Source organism: Fulmarus glacialis, unplaced genomic scaffold, assembly GCF_000690835.1.
Source record: "Fulmarus glacialis isolate BGI_N327 unplaced genomic scaffold, ASM69083v1 scaffold13005, whole genome shotgun sequence".
In the NCBI taxonomy this organism is placed as follows: Eukaryota; Metazoa; Chordata; class Aves; order Procellariiformes; family Procellariidae; genus Fulmarus; species Fulmarus glacialis.
This window is the reverse complement of record NW_009211237.1, coordinates 29,059-49,271: the sequence shown is the minus strand read 5'-3', so window position 1 is coordinate 49,271 and position 20,213 is coordinate 29,059. Positions and strand designations below refer to the sequence as shown.

At 39.1% G+C, this 20,213-nt stretch overlaps 1 protein-coding gene across 1 annotated transcript in view; it reads left to right on the top strand.

The window, feature by feature from the left end:
* Nucleotides 1-2,884: 2,884 nt before the first annotated feature.
* TNRC6B (trinucleotide repeat containing 6B) overlaps nt 2,885-20,213 on the top strand; it is a 46,380-nt gene continuing 29,051 nt past the window's right edge. Inside the window, exons 1-5 of the mRNA XM_009577477.1 lie at nt 2,885-2,968; nt 6,841-6,862; nt 8,532-8,876; nt 13,143-15,473; nt 16,802-16,960. Of these exons, the coding sequence (XP_009575772.1) occupies nt 2,912-2,968; nt 6,841-6,862; nt 8,532-8,876; nt 13,143-15,473; nt 16,802-16,960 (2,914 nt within the window). The 5' untranslated portion in view covers nt 2,885-2,911. The remainder of the gene's footprint in view (nt 2,969-6,840; nt 6,863-8,531; nt 8,877-13,142; nt 15,474-16,801; nt 16,961-20,213) is intronic.

Below are 20,213 nucleotides of genomic sequence, written 5' to 3'. Positions count from 1 at the left end.
AGGTACTTGAAAGCTTTGTTTATGTTAAATTTATCGGAATACTTAACACTGCAAGTTAAGTTTATGTTTAACAAGCTTCTTGCATACAAATGAAAAGGGAAACCATTGATAATAAAACTTCAAATATTAGTGAAATGCATCAAAGAGTGAAAGTGGGAAGATGGCAAGTTTGATACCCAAAATGGTAATAAGCTATTTCCAGCCCCCCAACTTTCAACATAGTGGTATGTCGTTAGCATGTCTGTAGCATCAATTCTTGCTCTGTCATTTGGAGAGTATAACTTCGTACTTCCTATGTGTTTGTGAGGTTTCAGTTACGCTTTGTCAGGAACTTTATGGTCTTGTACATGTGATGCAGCCCAAGTGTTCAGATAGATCCCTTCCACCCCAGTAGAACTTACGTGTGTGCTTACCTGAATTGAAGCCTAAATTACTAAGTATTGATTATTGCTATATTGTAGTTGTTGATGATCTGCCCAATGGAATATTAAATGCACATCTCTACTAGAAGAGCAGAAGGGGAGGCTGTCATGCAAAGTAAAGGGCTTCTCTGCAACCTTAGTACCACAGATATTTGTCTGTATAGTCTGACAACAAGGCAGCAGCAGTAGCAATCTCCCTGTCCTGAACTTAGCACAAAGACAGATGACCATAACTGGGTGTTTACTTTCAGGCTATGAGTCGTCTATCCTTGGTTCCTTTTATTATTAGTGCTACATGTCGTTGTAAGCCATAGCTTCAGCTTTGATTTGGAATATAACCTTTCTCATTCTTTTCCATTTCCTGCTCTTCTGCTCACAAAACTAAGGAAGGTGCTTTTAAGTAGAAGGCTGTCTGTGTGCCAGGCAGTTACTGGAAGTCATTTTGTATTTTGATCCTACCCTTTTTCAGCAGCTCTTTTAAGACAGCTCTTAAACTTTTGCCTGCTGCAAGAAAGTTTTTTTGGAAATAGTATACTTGTAACTGGCACTACAGCCCAAAAGGCACACATAGCTTGACACTACAAAAGTAGTAAATATAATTTGGAGTTATAGTAACTTTGAAAGATGAGGGTGTCACTGGAGAGCTTCTTCATATTGCTTACAGTCTGTGGCTCAAAGAAAACGGAAAATTTTGTCTCAGTGCCATTACAGACAACGCGAAGTTTACTAACCTCCCCAGTGCTTCATGTCTTGTGCTGTGAGTAAAACTCAAAAACCTGCAGGGCTTTTCCTTGCCAGAGTTTAGGGCTGGAAGTGTGCTTTAACATTTTATAGAGAACTGAAAAGAGCAAGAACTGACCTGGCTTAAGCAATACCAGACAGAGTGCATAAAACGCTGTTCCATATTATGTGGAATGCTTGCCTCAAACTTCGTTAAATGCAGACTGAACTTGCCATTATGTATGAATCGGATTTGGTAATAACCTCAAGATGTTGTTACTAAGAACTCATCTTGCCCTTACCCATTTTCTCCATCCATGAAGGAGGAGAACCTAACTTTAGGAAACCAGGAAGACATTTTATTACTGTCCATAGAACTTTTTCTCTTTAAGAGAGTTCTTTAAAGTCCTCAGTCAGAAAGCTGTTAACACATAATATTTCAAAATATTTTTGTAGGAATTGATCAGTTATGTAAATGTCTCTTTGTGCACTGGTTTGGAAGTATCTAGTGAAAATGCAAACAAAAACATTACCTATACCATATAAATACAATGGAAGGAAAAGTCTGAGTGATGTGATAGCAAAACCAACTCAACTCTAAGCTTTTTAAACTGTGGTCAAAAAAGAGCTCTGATTTGCGCATAAATGTAAGAAATAGTTCAGTACTATTATAATTACTATTATAAACTCCAGTTTTGTTTATAAAGCTGTTCTGTTTTTTATAAAATCTTGTTCTGAAAGATCATGGGTTATACTTGTTAGCTGCTTCCCATTTGTAAAGTACAGATCTCTGGTCTCTGAGCCTACCCCTCATCTGTCAGATCATCTTTTTACATTAATTGTCTTTGTCTTAATCTTTCCCTGTAAAAAGAAATTACTCCAAGTGAGCTGAAAACTTGGTCTTAAATTTGCCTTCAAGGAGGTGAAGAGAATTGGTTAATGAAAATGTGATTCACCATAGAAACAGCTCAGTCAATTGCATATATGCAGTAAATTAACCACTTTCTGGTACTTTCGTATTTGATACGAAACATAGCAACAAGATGATAGCTTGACAACAATAGCAGCTGCACATATTTTTCTTCCTTTTTTGAAAGAATCTTCTTGTGGGAAAAAATAGATTCCCTGGAAAGTAGTTTATATTACAAGTTTCATCACAAAAATTCTGTGGGTGGGTACAAAAGGCTAGAAATTAAATTAGTGATTTGTATAATAAATGATGGTTTTGATTTGATATGACACTTCTAGTATCTTACAAGTGACATAGCTACGGGCAATAGAATAATCTCTTCCCCTTGTGAAGATAAATGTCGTATCAGACCAAACCATCTTATATTAAATTACAACTTCCTTTTTTTTTTTACCATATGAAAAGATTCATAAGACTGTTCATTAAATAATAGCACAACCCAATTAAAAGGGTACTTTGGCCAAAATGTCTTGAAGATATTTTCTAGTATCAGGCATGTAGTTAATTTATATAGGGTACTGCCATAAGAGGCCTGATCCAAATAAAGGAATTTTCCTTTATGCAGCAAGTGGCATGATTGTGGCCACACTGAACTAGAAGGTGCTTTTCTTATCTCAGTTAGACTGAAACCCTCAAATGCAAATGAAGTATGATGATAAGAGGAATCTAGTATCTTGACTTCCTTTCTTGGGGGGAAGAGGGATATAGTACGTGTGGCTTTTATACAATTTGATTGTGCTCATACCATTGTTTTTCATGTTTTGGCAGAGAGAAGGAGCAAGAAAGGGAAGAACAGTTAATGGAAGACAAGAAAAGGAAGAAAGAGGATAAGAAAAAGAAGGAATCTGCTCAGAAGGTAGGTTTTGATATTTGAATTCTTTTATTCCCCTGGAACATAAATAGTATTGGGGGTGGTAAGGTGTTAAATGGTTTGTATTTGAGCTTAAAAACTTGATTGTTTAGAGTGATGCTTCATTGAAGACTATTTTTTGCATCATTTTTCTGGAAATTAAGTGTTTAACTTAGACATTTTTTTCTCCTTAGTGTGTTATGTGAAGTAAAATAAGTTTTTTTGATGTAAAGTATTAAAGTTATGGAATATGGGCTCTCTTGATACATGCAACTCCTGCTGTTTTGAGGTGTTTAGGGACGGAAATGCTGCCGGGCTTTTGCAATTCTTGCAGTAAAATTGACTAAGTATTTTCTAGAGCAAGAAGATACTTTTTTTTTTTTTTGAGTTCTTAAGAAAGTTTATATGTAATGTTTACTACTGAAGGTTCCCTTTATTTTTTGCTAAGTATCACTTAGGTTTTACATTTTCTGTAGCTATTAGCACTTTTGCTGAAATGTATCAGTTCGAATCTGAGCCATGGAGAATTGATAAGTCACTGAAAATTGTTTTTGCTTAGAAAATGGGTTTGAACATTTGATGTATTAGAAGCTCTCTGCTGAAAATCTAGTAGATTGTTCTAGGAGCTAACTTGACATATGAACTTGAGTCTCTTGCAGCTTTATCAATACTTTTTACTGGTAAAATCCTTTCTGTCTAGTTCTGGGCTTCCCAGTGCAAGACTGGTAAGATGTAACCATCCTGGAGCAGGTCCAGCAAAAGGCCTGTAAAATGATTAAGGGACTGGAGTATCTCACAAATGAGAAGAGGCTGAGAGAGCTAGGACTGTTCAGCCTGCAGAAGGCTCAGAGGGATCTTATCAATCAATGCATATAAATACCTTGTGGGAGGGAGTAAAGAAGATGGAGGCAGGCTCTTCTCAGTGGTGCCCAGTGACAAGGCATGAGGCATTGGGTACAAATTGAAATACAGGAAATTCCACTTAATCATAAAAAGACTTTTTTTGTGAATGTGTGTGACTGGGCAACCACTGGAACAGGTTTCCCGGAGAGGATGTGGTGCCTCCATCTTTGGAGATGCTCAAAAACGAGTTGGATGTGGCCCTGTGCAGTCTGGTTTTGATGACTTTGCTCTGAGTTGGCGAGACTCCTGGGGGCAGGTGGGAACAGCGGTGGGAACTGTGGACTAGATCTCCAGAAGCTGTCCCTTCCAACCTCAGTGAGTATGTGAAATTGAGAGCAGAAGGCTTTACTTTCTTTCATTAGTCTCTGTTTTTCAGTTGCTTCAGTAACAGCAGATCCCACAAAAGATCAGACATTATTCTGTGTTAGACTCTGTATGTTTCTGCTGACAACAGCCAGCACTGATTTCAGTTAAATTTTGGCTTATCCGAGGTCTTTTTAAATCTGGCTTTTTCACCAATTTGAGTCTTTCAGTTTAATTTAGGTGTGGATAAACTGGTGTATTTTTGTTGTCTTTATCCAGTCATTGTGTTGATACATCCCCAATAATACTGCAAAAGATCAGTAGTTACAGAATAAGGTTTCTTCAGTGTCGTTTTGCCTCAGTGTTGCTGCTGTTTAATGTTCAAGTACAAAAAGTGTATGTAGGAACCAGGAGGAGCAGGCCCTGGTAAATAAAGACTAGTGACTTGAGGATTATATGCTGATACTCAATTATATAAGAGAAGCTTGAAAAGGTTGTACAGATCATCTTGGTAACAGTGCTGTGAGTGTTTACTGAGGAATCGGCACTTTGAATACAAAGGAGGTTTGCCAGCTTTCCTGTGTGGTCCCTCACCTACTAAGTTATTCAGTATGATTGAATGTTATGATATTTTGCCAGAATCTTGGGAAGGGTAAACACTAAATAAGTTAATCTTCTAGACACCAAACTTAATAGTAACACTTGGAGATATCTAGGAATAGCAAAGCGGGCAACAGAATAGACAGAACATAAATGTGTGTGTTCGTTTTTAGTGACTGTGGTGGTGTTCACCAAATAAGTAGTAATGATTTGGGGGTACATTTTTCAGACAGAATTTGTATAATATGAAACAATTGTTTCTGTCTGGATCTTCTGAAACTTAAAAAAATAAAAAAATCACTTCAACAGAGGTTATGCAAGCAGATTCACAGACTGAATTCCTGTGGTTGGTGTCCCAGCGGCTGTTTGGTAGTTTGTCAGAAGGCTGAGTTTGACTCTACCTTCCCATTCACTACAGCTGCTCCTGCCCTGACAGTGCTTAAAGGTTGCCTACAGAGAGATGACAGTTGTAAATCTGAGACAGTGTCACATTTTCTTAGCTTTTGTATTCTAGGCAAAAAACCCACCACCCCACACACAACCAGATCATTTTGACTAGGAGAGAGATGCAGTATAGGCAAAAGTAATTCCTCCCCCCCCCCCCCAAAGCAAACTGTGGTTATCATGTAGAATTCTTTAAAGATTTGGTAAAATGAGGTTTTTCCAAGTAGACAAGTTACTCATTTACTGAACGTGTTTACTGTTGACAATAGTAAACCTATCAGCATTACCAGATTGGATTAATGAATAATTTTTTCCCCTCTTCCTTTTCCTTTAGTAGTGGAGCATCAGAGTCACTTAAGTGCTTAACAGAACTTTTAACTGTGTTACAGAAGAAGACGTAATTTGACGCATATGGGATTTTTCATAAGTGAAGTGAAAACTTATGTCTGGCTTGGTACAGACACAGTTTTGGTACAGGTGCATTTTTAGTGTCTTGGAGACTTTTGGATTATGTAATTCTGTGAAGTTACGATGCTTAAGATTTTGTATTATAGGGAATGTTCCACTTTGCATATTGCAGTGTTCGTCTTTGCAAAGTAAATGATGCCCTAGCGATTCAGTGCAGTTTGTCTTTTTATTCTTTACCATACAAAGGAGTTCTGGCTTGGTTGGTTTAAACAATAAACTGCTTTTTACTTGTGCTTTCACTGTTCTATACTGTCACTGTGTGCTTTCCAGAATTATGGACTAGTTCAGCAATTTCTTTTAAGAATAGGTGTCACAGAACCTGACACATGATGATCTTTAGGGGTTTTTCCATTATTGTGGAGTGGAACTCATGATCGACAGGTTCAAAACATGCTACAGGACACATGATTCCAGAGAATATACCAGTGGTATGTTTGTCTCTACTGTAGCTTGAAATCTGCTATGCTCAAAGAATGTAGAAGTACAGCAATACCACATATTGAGTACGTTGGCCAGCATGATGGCTCACTTCAGTAATCAGCTTCTTATTACCTTCAGGAGATTTTTGAAGTCTGGTGCTCTATAGGTATTGCTGGTACTTTTGGTAATTGTAGCAATGAATCCAGTAAGGTTTAGGATTTCTTCTCCTTGGAAAAGTAAAATGGGAAGATGGCAGAGAGACAGACTGCTACTCTCACCTGTGGTTACTCCTGTGGGAATTCCGTTGCTAGCCCCAGCAGTCTGCTGTAAGGATACTCTCATAGAAGGAAGTTTTCGTTACGCTTTAGCTGTAATACTTCACCTCCAAAATCTGAAAGCACTGTAGTGCTATAGCACATATTTATTGGTGCTTTGGAAGTCCGTGTTTGGGCTGAGGAGGGGGGTAAATACTAAAAATCATCATGGGTGAAGTAATTACTGTTTCTGCCAGGGACTTTTGCATCAGGCAAAGGTATTATAGGAGCTGTAGTATTTTTGAAAACTTCATATATATTACTAGGAATACTGTTTAGACTTGTAGTTCATCAGCTGATTATTTTCATGCAACAACAAATACTGTTCCTGTGCTAATAAATTAAGGTTGTGATTTAGTGCAGCCTGTTCGATGTTTGTTTTGAGGTTCTTAAAACTCTATTTACATTCTTGCTCTTAATTTGCAGGTCACAGATCAAAAAACCAAAGGTAAGAATCTTTGATCCTAAGGAGTATTTTTAATTGACGTGAGCCAAGACTCAGATCTTGATCAAAACTGTTGGAAAAGGAAGGGGAATTATGAGTCAAGATGAAATACTGAAGATGTGTATTCAGAAGAAATAAAAGCTGAGGTGATTAAAATGGAGAACCTAAAACTATTCATGTTGTCAGCATCAAAATACTTGAAGAGGGAATGAGGATTGTTGATAAAATAGGTTAGCTGAAATATTTAGTTTTCAGTTTTGCAAAGGTTTTAGACAAGTAAGCAAAAACTGAAACCACCTATATAAATGGAATGGAAGACAGGGAAAGTACTGCTTATGGTGAGGTACCTAAATGAGTTTTTGGAAACTTAAGAGAAGTTCAGGCACCCAGAAGTCCAACAGATAAGGCAGGACTGATAAGTGAGCATCTTGAAAGTTAAGCTTATTTAGCTGATCTAAAAATATATTTAATCTTGATTTATGTGTCAGTTTTCTAAAAATTTTGTGGGGAAATTGCCATTATTGACAGAAAAAAACCTAAGTAACTTGATTTTACAGCTAACAATACCTTTTTTGGGGTTTTGGGCAATGAAGCCTATAGAGAAACCAGAAAACACTTATCAAAATAAAATATGGGGAATAATGCATTCATCTTGCCGAAGAGACACTCACTTGTTTTGATCTCACATTTGTAAGAGGAAAAGTTTTACTGATGATGTTCACTTTGATGGGGAGGGGTTTCTGGACATCCCTTTCTTGTATTAATCTTCAACAAAGGCTAGAGTAGATGTATTAAATTTTCCTTGCCTTTGGAGTCTGATGCCTTAGCAATTACACCTTCTAGGTGCCTGGCTAGTAATTTCTTTTGCTCTATTTCAAAAAAGCACATAGAGAATGTGAGTAAGGGGTCACAAGTCTAGAGTCTCTTAAGCAAATTTTGTGATGGTGTTAGTTCCTCAAGGATTTGTTTGTGGTTTTCCTCTTCTCCAATGCATAATAGCCCTCAGAAGCAGCTTGTCCTTGTTTATAGGGGCACCTGGTGACCAGCTGGGAAACTTTAGGTGAGCCCAATACAAACGCTGTATGTAGGACTGTCTTTTGGGTGCGAGTCAACTATTACTGCCGTATTTGAGAGCAGTACAGAGAACTTGAATTTGTTAACTCTGAAGCCAAGAGGAGGTTTTGGGTTTTTTTCCCCTCTTTTTGTTTGTTTTGGCAGTGGCTGTGTAGCCTAATAAGCAGGTGAAAACTTGGAATCTGATTTCAGATCTCCCATAAGGGCGATGCATAACAATTCAAAAAACCAGTTGAAGATCAGGGAACAGAGACGGGGTGGGGGGCGGAACCGGTTATATTTGACTGCTCATATTTTAAAATCATTGCCCAGGGTGGTATTCTTTGCCAGCTTTACTTTCCAAGAAATTTGGGGCTTAGAGCAAAATGCTGAGGGCAGAGTTGCATCCTGGGGTACAGAGTTGCATATGGAAGCAAGAAGTTTACCGCTACTGCTTATTTCTGCTTCTTTAATTAAATTGTTATTTGATGAGGTTGAAGTTGCACAGTATTTCAGAGAAGAATGAAATTATAAAAAAGGAAAGAGTCTCAGTGAGTTCTTGTAGGTAACACAGGTTTAAGTGGAAAAATTTCTGATTTTCATTCTTCCTGCTTTTCAGTGCCCGAAGTGACGAAACCAAGTTTAAGCCAACCAGTGGCTGCCAGCCCAATTGGCAACTCTCCATCGCCACCAGTTAATGGTGGCAACAATGCCAAAAGGGTGGCAGTGCCGAACGGACAACCGCCAAGCGCCGCCCGCTACATGCCTCGGGAGGTGCCGCCGCGATTCCGTTGCCAGCAGGACCACAAAGTGTTACTGAAACGTGGGCAGCCCCCTCCGCCATCGTGTATGCTCCTTGGGGGTGGAGCAGGGCCTCCTCCCCCAACAGCACCAGGAGCAAACCCAAACAACGCACAACCAGTGACAGGAGCACTGCTGCAGAGCGACAGTGGGACTGCAACAGGCAAGTAATAATAATAATAATATTAAATGAACATGTGTGTGTGCATGGCGGAAAAGGGATCACTAAAATTGTGCATAAGCATATCATTATATAATAAAACTTTTCAGCTTTCTTTTTGAGAGCTTACTTCTACTATTTTAGTGTATAGACTTCTTTTGCTGTTGGCGGCAACGGGTGCAATTTTTACTACTAGATGGAACAAGCAAGAGGGTTAGTTTTTTTTAAAATATGTTTTGGGTGGTTTGAATCAGATGCTGTAATGCTCTTAAGACCACAGCAAGGTAAACACAATGCACGGGTAAGCAGCATTTTATGGTTGTCACTAGGTAGTTCTTAAAGAGCTCTTTAGGTTTCTTTGATGACATGAATTTCCTATCTTGTCACTTTTTTTATATGATCTGGTAAAACAGACATGTAGATACCAGGTCTGCAAATGGCAGGTGCCTGTCACTTTTCATCTGGATGAAATAGAAATATGGTGCTTTTACTCCTGACTTTTTTAGTAGTGATCTTGTTTTTCTCCTTCTCCTCACTTTTTATAAAAGTGGTGACTGTCCTGTTTTTGTTTCTCTGTTCACTTTGAATTCCAGAAGATAAATTGATTTTAACAGTAACTGTTTTATGAGCTGGAGGAAATTGACTGCTCCTGAATTTTTTAGACCCTTGGGGAATTGCAGTAACTGTAGTATTTCCTTCTTAAGTTATGATAGTAGAACAAACAAAATTCCACTCAAGACATCTGCCTTCTAAAGAAAAACTTAGGTGATCTGAGAAGGCAAGGATGACTTTAGTTCTAACAATAAGGGTGTTTAAAAAAGAAATAATAAATGCTTGAAAGTCAAAAGAAGAAAATAATGATACCACTATGTCTGAGTTTGCCTTTGAAAACCATGCCAGATTAATGGGATGGGTTTTTCTTCCCACAGTCTTGGAGAGTATAAACTTTTTATAGTTCTCTGTGGTTCAGAAGAAAAAACAGAGGTAACTTGGAATTCCAGAATCAAGTAAGCTAGGTGGGATGGCTGTCCTTATTAAAAAGGATTCTAGGAAAATGCATAATTCCGTCTGTTTTGTGGTTTCAGTACTTGAATTCCTTTGTAGCAAATCCCTGTTTGACAGATTTTTTTATCTTGTTGTCTTTGATGTTCCCTATTTAATAAGGGGGGAAGTGAATTTCAAACTACAGTGGCAAAGTTTTAGCTAATCAGTTTAAAAACAAATCTCTTGGAGATGGCTGATTTTGATAAAACACCTGAAAGATGAAGAGGGAAGAAAACCCACCCCAAAGTCTTTCGACTATATATAAAATCCTAGCACTATGTCAGCACTGGTATACCTTCACAGTGATTGTAGTAGACTGACAAAGGAGATTTTATGGTAGTGAAGCATTCTAAAAGTTTCCAAAATTTCTCATGAACAGCATTATTTTGCTGTTGGATGTACTATATGAGGACCATTTTGAAGTATTTTAGAGGCTCCTTAAGTTCTGTGTAATTAATTTGACACCTAATGCTTGTTTTTCTGAGACTGAAATTTGATTTTATGAATTCTCATATTTTTACATTTAGTTTAATGGTGGATTAACAACTAAGATGTTATATGGTTGTATTTTATTGAGTGTGGCAACTTTTTATGCCAAAAATTGTAAGTCAGGAGTGTTGCCAAGAAAGATACGGGTCCTTCAGACGTGCCTCACCCCATCCAAATTTCTGCACTGTAACACAGTTAACTGGGCTGGGGAGCTGACTTGGATTAAAATTAACCCGAGTTGTTTTTTAAAGCTAATTTCAGTCTGTGTGATTTACCAGTTCAGCTCACTGAATATCAGAGGGAACATATGTGCTAGCATGTGAGAATAGGCGTTCCGGAGGAGTGGGAATGAGCAGCTGGACAAGAGGAAGGCCGGGACTGTCACTTAGGGTGCTCCATCAAAGTGCTTATGGAAGTACGCTGTTGCTGTCTGTCTCACACATCATTAATCCCATCTGAGATCCTGGCTGTTTATAAATTGTTTTTCAGATTGGGCCCGATTCTGTCAGGCACTTATGCACTGATACTGTGATTAATTCATCCCATGTGAAAACAAAAGCAGGTTCCCAAAGGGGAAGATAATGCAGCTTACCTACTCCTTTGCATTGTTCTATTCATGAGGTAGCTATAGATGGTGTTGGTGAGGCTTTAATACAAAAAGTCAGTACACAGTCCTTCTTTACATGGATCTTTTTCTACCAGAATTGAAACGCTTCTGTAAGATGGCAAAACTCTAGTTTCCTAAAAGATGATACCAGATTTACTATTGTCTCCTAGCAATATTGGTGGTTGGGGTAGAGGGTGGTGTATATAATCCTTCCAATACCAATGATAGTCAGGATGTGCAAGACAATTTTGGAAAACAAAGCTTAAATGTTATTGGTGAAAGTCTTTCAATAGTTACAATAACCTCTGAGAATCACCACCATCTTTCACAGCAAAACTGCATCTTCATTTCAGGACTCCATTTCAATACTTCCACTTATTTCAGTTCCATATTTTCATCTTTAAAAGTAGTCATTTGCTAGTAACATTTTTCATTTTAGTCAGATCAGAAACTTGTTTATCTTCAGCATGTTTGTTATTAAGGAAGAGTCTGTTTAAGAACCAAAAGCCCTTACCCATTATCTTAAGACAAAACCATAAATTGCCAATACGAGCCAGTATTGGTAGTAACAATATATATTCAGGTATGAATACTGATCCAGATGTTACTATGAACTTTATGCTCTGCAAAATAAGTTAAACTGGTTGGGTGAGATAACTGAATGAGACTAATATGTTAGGGTTCAGTACGTGGTTTTGTAGAAGGGAGAGTGTTAGTCTTCATCACTGGGAATTTGTGGTGAGGGCAATTTAGGGTCCTTTGGTATTAAAAATACATAGAAAAATGACTGGAACTCTGTATAGAGAACAACACTAAAGTCCTAATGGACTTAACTATCTCTGATCCTCTAAATAATTTATGTGGATGGCAAAGAAATCTTGGATGACATTTTAAACTAATGGTGATAACACGTCTGCATATATGCAGACACGCTGCCAGCACTGACATAGGCTTCATCCATTGTGTGTGTTAATTTATATGTGTTTTAGAACTATATACAAATATCTTGTGCATGTGAAGTCATACCACATAGGACATGATAATAGTTCACCACAGATGAAAGAAAGGGGCCCTATTCATTGTCGTTCATCCTGCTAATTTCCTTATAGTGACTCCAAAGCTCATTGAACTTGCAGGTCACCCTGTACAATGTGCTAAGCAAGCAAAAAACAAATACATCAAAAAGTGGACAGTTTTGTGTTGAGTTAGTGAATACAGTTGACTTAGTTAAAGGGCTTAACTGCCATCAGAACCGTCACAGATGAGAGGTGAAACTTGGGGAACTTGAAGTAAGTAGAGCTGGTGAGAGAGAGAAGGAAAAGTGAGATCTCTTACTAGCCTCCATCCAGTGGCAGAGAGATCAGCTTAGCTGCTCGCAAAACCACAGACTGGTTTCTAGGGTAAATATAGCAGTGAAACAAATATAGGGTAATTACATACCAAATACAACTTGCACGTTACTACATAGAAATTGTAATTTTTGTAGCTTTGGACTCTTTTGATTTACAATAACTTTTGGAAATAATTTTATTTGTTTTGCAAAGGGTTGAAAGAAATTCCTAGTAGCAACGTCAACTTGAAAAAGATATTTGAAGCTGAAGGATAGACTTCTTCAGTTTTCTATATTCATTAGATGCTTTGTCTCAATCTTTTACCTTTTGATCTGTAATAAATTGTGGTTGCTTTGAGTCAGTTGAGTAGCAGACCAACAGCTGACTGTGTGTACACACACACGTATGAATGTGTGCACATACACATTCTTGTTCTATATATAGAATGATTTTAAATGTGTATTTGAAAAGTCTACAACCAGTATCAGTAATGTTCATTTACTGGGTTATAATTATTATGTTGAACTTAGAGCTGGACTGTTAGCAGAAGTAGTGAGTCAACGGTGAATTCAAATGCCCACAAAATGCTTGTGGGGAGTTTATTGAAAGAAGTTTTTTATCAGTATTTTCAATGGTGTTTTCCAGCCTGATGTTCTTCCAAAGCAACTTTGTTACACATTTGAGGGAAGGGTTCTTATTAATGAAAACAGTAATCAGTGGTGTCAAAAATGTGATGTTCAGTGCTTGTAAGTAATATTGATTATTAATGACCTTTTTGGGTGTGGGGTTTTTTTTTAGATTCAGCAATTGGAGGTGCTGCTGCTGCTTCAAATTATGCAAATTCCACTTGGGGTCCTGGAGCCTCCTCCAACAGCGGCACCAACGCCAACCCAACTCACATCTGGGACAAGGTGATTGTAGACGGGTCTGACATGGAAGAGTGGCCTTGTATTGCCAGCAAAGATGCTGAGTCTTCTTCCGAAAACACCACCGATAACAACAGTGCCTCGAACCCTGGCTTGGAGAAGAACGCTCTGCCAGGAAGCACCACTAGTAACAAAGGAAAAGGAAGCCAGTGCCAGTCTGCAAGCGCTGGAAACGAATGTAATCTTGGGGCCTGGAAATCTGATCCCAAGGCTAAATCTGTTCAATCTTCCAACCCTGCTGCCGAGAGTAACAATGGACTAGGTAATTGGAGGAACTTGAGTGGACAAGACAGAATCGGTCCCGGTTCTGGCTTCAGCAACTTTAACCCAAATAGCAACCCATCTGCTTGGCCAGCACTGGTTCAAGAGGGCAATTCTAGGAAAGGGACTTCGGAATCTGATAGTGGTAGCTCCAATGCACAGATTAGCACAGTAGGTCAGACCTCTAGGGAACAGCAGTCAAAGATGGAAAATGCGGGTGTTAACTTTGTCTCTGGCAGAGAACAGGCTCAAATTCATAACACTGATGGACCAAAAAATGGAAACACTAACTCCTTGAACTTAAGTTCACCAAACCCTATGGAGAATAAGGGAATGCCCTTTGAAATGGGCTTGGGGAACCCTTCCAGGAGCACTGACACCCCTTCACAAAGCACTGGAGAAAGAAAGACTGGGAGTGTTGGATCTTGGGGTACATCTAGGGGGTCTTCTGGAACTGACACAGTCTCTGGACAGAGCAATTCTGGAAACCATGGGAACAATGGAAAGGATAGAGAGGACTCCTGGAAAGGAGCTTCTGTTCAAAAACCTAATGGGTCAAGAGGTGATTCTTGGGATAACAATAACCGGTCTACGGGTGGTGGGTCTTGGAACTTTGGCCCTCAGCATGCAAATGAAAGCAAATGGGGTGAAGGGAACAAATTAACATCTGGGGTCTCTCAGGGAGAATGGAAACAGCTGTCTGGGTCTGATGAACTGAAGATTGGAGAATGGAGTGGTCCAAACCAACCAAATTCTAGCACTGGAGCATGGGACAATCAAAAAGGCCACCCTCTTCCTGAAAACCAAGGCAATTCCCAGGCTCCCTGTTGGGGAAGATCTTCCAGCTCTGCGGGAAGTGAGGTTGGAGGTCAAAGCACTGGAAGCAACCACAAAGCAGGAAGTAGTGACAGTCACAATTCTGGACGCCGATCATATAGGCCTACACATCCTGATTGCCAGGCAGTCTTGCAGACTTTGCTGAGCAGGACTGATTTGGACCCCCGAGTGCTTTCAAACACCGGCTGGGGCCAAACTCAAATTAAGCAAGATACCGTGTGGGATATTGAAGAGATGCCACGGCCTGAGGGGAAGTCTGATAAAGGAACTGAGGGGTGGGAGAGCTCTGCCACACAGACAAAGAACTCAGGGGGCTGGGGGGATGTACCCAGCCAAAGCAATCAAATCAAGTCTGGATGGGGTGAGCTCTCAACCCCAACAGAGTGGAAGGACCCCAAAAATACTGGAGGATGGAATGACTATAAGAACCCCAATTCTTCTAATTGGGGAGGAGGAAGACCAGAAGAAAAATCATCTTCCTCTTGGAACGACAGCTCTAGTAAGGATCAGGGGTGGGGTGGACGACAACCTAATCAAGGATGGTCTTCTGGAAAGAACGGTTGGGGAGAGGAAGTTGACCAAACAAAAAACAGCAACTGGGAAAGTGCAGGAAAAAAGCCAGTGTCTGGTTGGGGTGAAGGTGGGCAAAATGAGATTGGAACTTGGGGTAATGGTGCAAATACAAGTGCTGCTTCAAAGGGTGGATGGGATGATTGTAAAAGAACTTCAACATGGAATGAGACGGGTCGACAGCCCAACTCCTGGAACAAGCAGCAGCAGCAGCACCAGCAGCAACAGCAGGAGGCTTCTGGTTCCTGGGGTCCACCGCCCCAAACTCCAAGTAATGGGCGACCTTCAAACCCAAACTGGAACAGCGGACCACAGCCAGCTGCCCCCAAAGAGGAGGAGCCTAGTGGCTGGGAGGAACCTTCTCCACAGTCAATCAGTCGAAAAATGGATATTGATGATGGCACTTCAGCGTGGGGAGATCCTAGCAGTTATAACTACAAGAATGTGAACCTCTGGGACAAGAACTCACAAGGAGGACAGGCCCCACGGGAGCAGAGCCTGCCTACTCCAATGACTAGCAAATCACAAGCTTCAGGTACTAGTCTCGTACCTTTTTTCAGCAAGCTCCTATACATGAATGTAACCTTAATGCATAAGAGATATTCATGTAGCCTTCAATTCCTAATAGTTTATTCCATAAAGAAAACCAATTTCTTATTTGAATATTTGGTTCTGTATTTAAAGTGTCTTTAAAATTTGAATCAATCAGTCCTCTGCTTGTTGTGCCTCAGTAACTGTGATCTGAATACTGGTCCACTTGCTAGTAAAAAAAAAATGTTTGTTAGCTGACAAATCTGCATATTCAATCTGAGCTCTAAAGAACAGTTTGAATTATAGACTCATAGAATCATTTAGGTTGGAAAAAACCCTTTAAGATCATTGAGTCCAACCGTAAACCGAACACTGCCAAGTCCACCACTAAACCATGTTCCTAAGCACCGTATCTACACATCTTTTAAATACCTCCAGGGATGGTGACTCCACCACTTCCCTGGGCAGCCTCTTCCAATGCTTGACAACCCTTTCGGTGAAGAAATTTTTCCTAATAGCCAATCTAAACCTTCCCTGGCACAACTTGAGGCCATTTCCTCTTGTCCTAGATTACTTGTTACTTGGGAGAAGAGACCAACACCCACCTCGCTACAACCTCCTTCCAGGTAGTTGTAGAGAGCTATGAGGTCTCCCCTCTGCCTCCTTTTGTCCAGACTAACTCACTTTTTTTATATTTAATTATTAGAGAAACGGGGAGAAATTCTGTACTTATTTTTAGTCAAAAACTTCTTGCTCTGAAACACTCAGTTAACACTTGAAATTGAGCGAGTCTGTGATTTAGTTTTTTAGCTCGATTTGGCTTTGCTGTATGATAAAGAATACTTAGCAAAATATTTTCTTCTTTGAAATAAGGACAAGAAAAAGTTACATAGCTGGAAATAATATTACGATGTTATTGTTCTGTAATCTCTTCTCTGACTCAGACATGCTTTAAAGAATACTATTTCATTTTAATATGTAGTTCAAATATGTCCTTATTCTTTCTTCAGTATATGAAAACCCTGAGTTAGTCTGGTGCTTTTAATTAGTCACAAAAGTTCACCAGGTAGGAGGACAGCATTAGATGTGGGGTTCATGTTTAACCTGGGAGCAGAATATTACTCATCATAGCATTCTCTTCTTTTTCATCCCTAGAGGTCAGTGCCTGCTCTAATTTTGATGTGAACAGTTGTCAATTCTGTTGCACCCATGCTATTGAGAATCTAAAGTCCTCAACAGAAAGAACGAAGCAGTAGATTAATGACGTGGTGCTGCAGTAAATAGTTCGTTGTCTAAATGGTCTGTAATGAAAACTCTTTCTCCTTTGTGCAGTCTGGAGCAAAAGCACTCCACCTGCTCCAGATAATGGTACGTCCGCCTGGGGTGAGCCAAATGAAACCAGTCCTGGGTGGGGTGAAGTAGATGATACAGGAGCATCGACAACAGGCTGGGGGAATGCACCTTCCAACGCCCCGAATGCCATGAAATCTAGTGAGTATAGGCCAGATACTAGTTTCTTTGCAATGGTCCTGGAGATTTTTAGTGTTTGGCCTTTTGATATAGGACAGCCATGGAGGAATTGTTACCTGAGGCCTAGAGCCAACGTTGAATGTCATGTAAGATTTTGATGGATGAGTGATTAAGTGCTTACAAATGACTGGAACTTTTGTCTTTTAAGGTAATGAAAAATTTCTTAACTAAACAATTAAATGGGCAGCTCTGATTTGTGGAAGTGTTGAAATATTAGACCATGTGAGTGAGGAAATGTGTCTTTCTCAAAAGTCTTCTCTGGCTGCCCACATGTTACTTAGTATATAAACTTGTCACATGATAAATCACTTTTCCTGATCATACCAGAAAAAGGAATGCACAATACAGATAAATTTCACAGTGCGGAGGCCATTACATGGTAATCTATGCTTTGGTAGTGCAAATTGCCTTTCAATGGAAATTTTTTTTTTTTTTAATTGTATGAGTGTAGAAAAATGTAAGAACTGAACTTTCTTTTGTGGTTGAACCTAAAGGGATGACTATTTTCTGGATATTACCTGCCTACAGCTGTGTTCTCCATGAATGAGATGCTGTTGAAATCTTTTAAAAATTTACTTTGAAGTTAAAATTTTGCTGTATTAAGAGTTTTATTTTTGTGGAATTTTTCTGCTGATGTAAGTTCTTCGTAGAATTGTTATTTCACTCTTTTTAAGGAAAATAAAACAAACAAAAGCAATCACCTGCTGATACAACATAGCAATGTTATAGCAAAAGCCAATAACGTTTGGATATGAAGTTTCCAGTAGGAAATACTGATAATACATGACTGTTACTGAACTTGGCTGATGATACCCGCTGTAAAACTGTTTCCAGTTACAAGTTGCTTTTGCAACATGTAATTGTTTGGAATGAAATGCTCTACGCAGATGGTGCTGGGTTATTCTCCCTTCCTCCCACCCCAACTAAATAGTTTGGCCATTTATGAAACAAAACTGGGGAAAAAAGCATTGCTTCCTCAGTGTTAACATTATAGCAGCCTTTCTTGGATGGCTGTAGTGCTTCCTGTGCCTGCCACGCAAACTTGGCACTTTTCAGGATCCTAGACTTTTTTTAGGTGGATCTCTTCTTTCATCTGTAAAAAGCCACCTAAATAGGACCAAAATCAGAGCCTTAAAAATGCTAATGATCCGTTGCAAATTCTATGGATTTGTTAACACTTAAGATAGTCTTTAAAAACTATGGATGGTCACTTGCTTGTCCTAACTGGTCTGTATGTGTGACATAACCAAAGAGCTGCAGCATATGTGTACTATTTTGTACATAAGCTGTCCCCAGCTCTAGAGGAGCAAGATACAGAGAGTTTCCCTATGACAGCTGCTTCAGGTTGGGGTGTAGTAGGTCACCAGCGAGAGCCGAGATCTTCATTCTCCTATGCTCTGTGACTGCTCTCTCAACTCCTTTCTAATTGGCACCCAGAAGGAATGAAGAAGAAAGCTATGTTATTCAGTGATGTAAGGGGAGATATTTAATGTCTTGGATAAGTTGGAAGAAGAAATTGGGACAAAGAGCCTGCAAAGGCATAATTTATGGTTGAAGGTAAGGACAGGAATCAGGGACTAGCAATGATTGGAAAAGAAAACAAGAGTTTAGAGCCAAAGGGAAGCATACATCATTGCCCACCTGTTTAATAAAATTGATTTACGTAGTTTTACCAGCATTGCGTAGGAATTCTCTGGCAGAAGTAGGAATAAATTCTGTTTACTGTGACATCATTATTTTGTCTTTATCTTGAAAGTTTTCTTTGTTTGCTGTAGCTATTTGTGCCTCCTCACTCAACAAATGCAGAAAATGAAGGAGGAATCCTACAGACAAGTCATCTTTACACCACTGTCCAGATTCATGTTCAGGAATCTCAGACCTGAGAGCTGTCAATGCAAAAAAATAATCTATGATCATGTAGTTAAAACCAGGATCATAGTACTATACTTAAACACTGTGGCCAGAAATAAATTAAAGCTGCAGGGACTACCCCATATATGACATTTCCAGATTAAGTTCTTGACTCTGCAGTCATAATCCTTAAATGTAGCCTTTTCTAAGTAGCATGATTAAAGGGTCAAGAGGTATTTTTCTGCACTTGGACCAGTATGTTTCCTAAGCAGCCTTCAATTTTGGTACACAAATGAATATACTTTAAAAAGTTATGTTTCCTGTGAAGTATCTGAGTTGTTATTTATGGTGGATTTTAAGGTAGGTCTTAAACTGCCATGAAATGCTGCTGTACTTATTTTCGGCATGATCAAGGTAGAGTTCCCCTTGATAGACTAGTTAGAATTCCTGACCTTTTTTATATTCACATTTTCTGCTATATGTGTTAATATCCCTATCCCCAATTTCCACACTCAAACCCCAGACAATTGAAGAATTAGTTATGAAAAAGGTGATGATGATGGAAATCTTTTTTTAAAGGAGATAAATGCTTAGGGAATAAATATGCAGAATGAAGAGTTACAGCAGGAAGGAGAACTAAATATGCAGAATGAAGAGTTACAGCAGGAAGGAGAACAGTTGGACAGTGGACAAGATGAGGATTTGGGCTCTTGTTGGCTTGTCAGTAGAGGTTAGAATTCTAAGTTGCTTGACAGCTAGTGCTAGAGAGAAGGAGCCAACAGGGAAAAGTCCTTAGTCTGAATGTTACAATGAAGTAGTTGTAGTTGTAGCTTTCTGGCAATGGCATTGCTAATTAAACAGCACTGCTAATAAGTCTTTTTAGTGGCATTGTTAAGAACAGAAATCCAAGTAGAGGGTTTTTTTCCCACATTAAGCTATTTTTGGTGTTGCATATACCAGAGCACAATGTCAGGTCCTCTCCTTCAGATTCTACTTAGTTGTTATTCCTTGAAGTTCTTTGTTTCCATAATTTTGTGAGAGTTTAGTGCAAGGGAAGTGTTAAGGTTTTTAAGGAAGAGAGGAAATAATTGATAAACCACCTGAACCAGAGTCCTCAGCACCCTTGGTTTTTAAGTGTCCTTGAAGTCTCATTTACATTAGAAAATAATAGGTTGCCTTTTAAAGCTGTATCTGTGTAAGAGAAGAGGTCCCTATGGTTATATCTTTAAGGATTTGACATTGCTTTAAAATAGTTGCAAAACATACATGCTAACATGCCACCAAATCTCTTGGGTTTTGGGATTCACGCACAAGTTTTTACAGCTGTTAGAATGAAGACACTTTTTTTTTCTCCTCCTTTGGG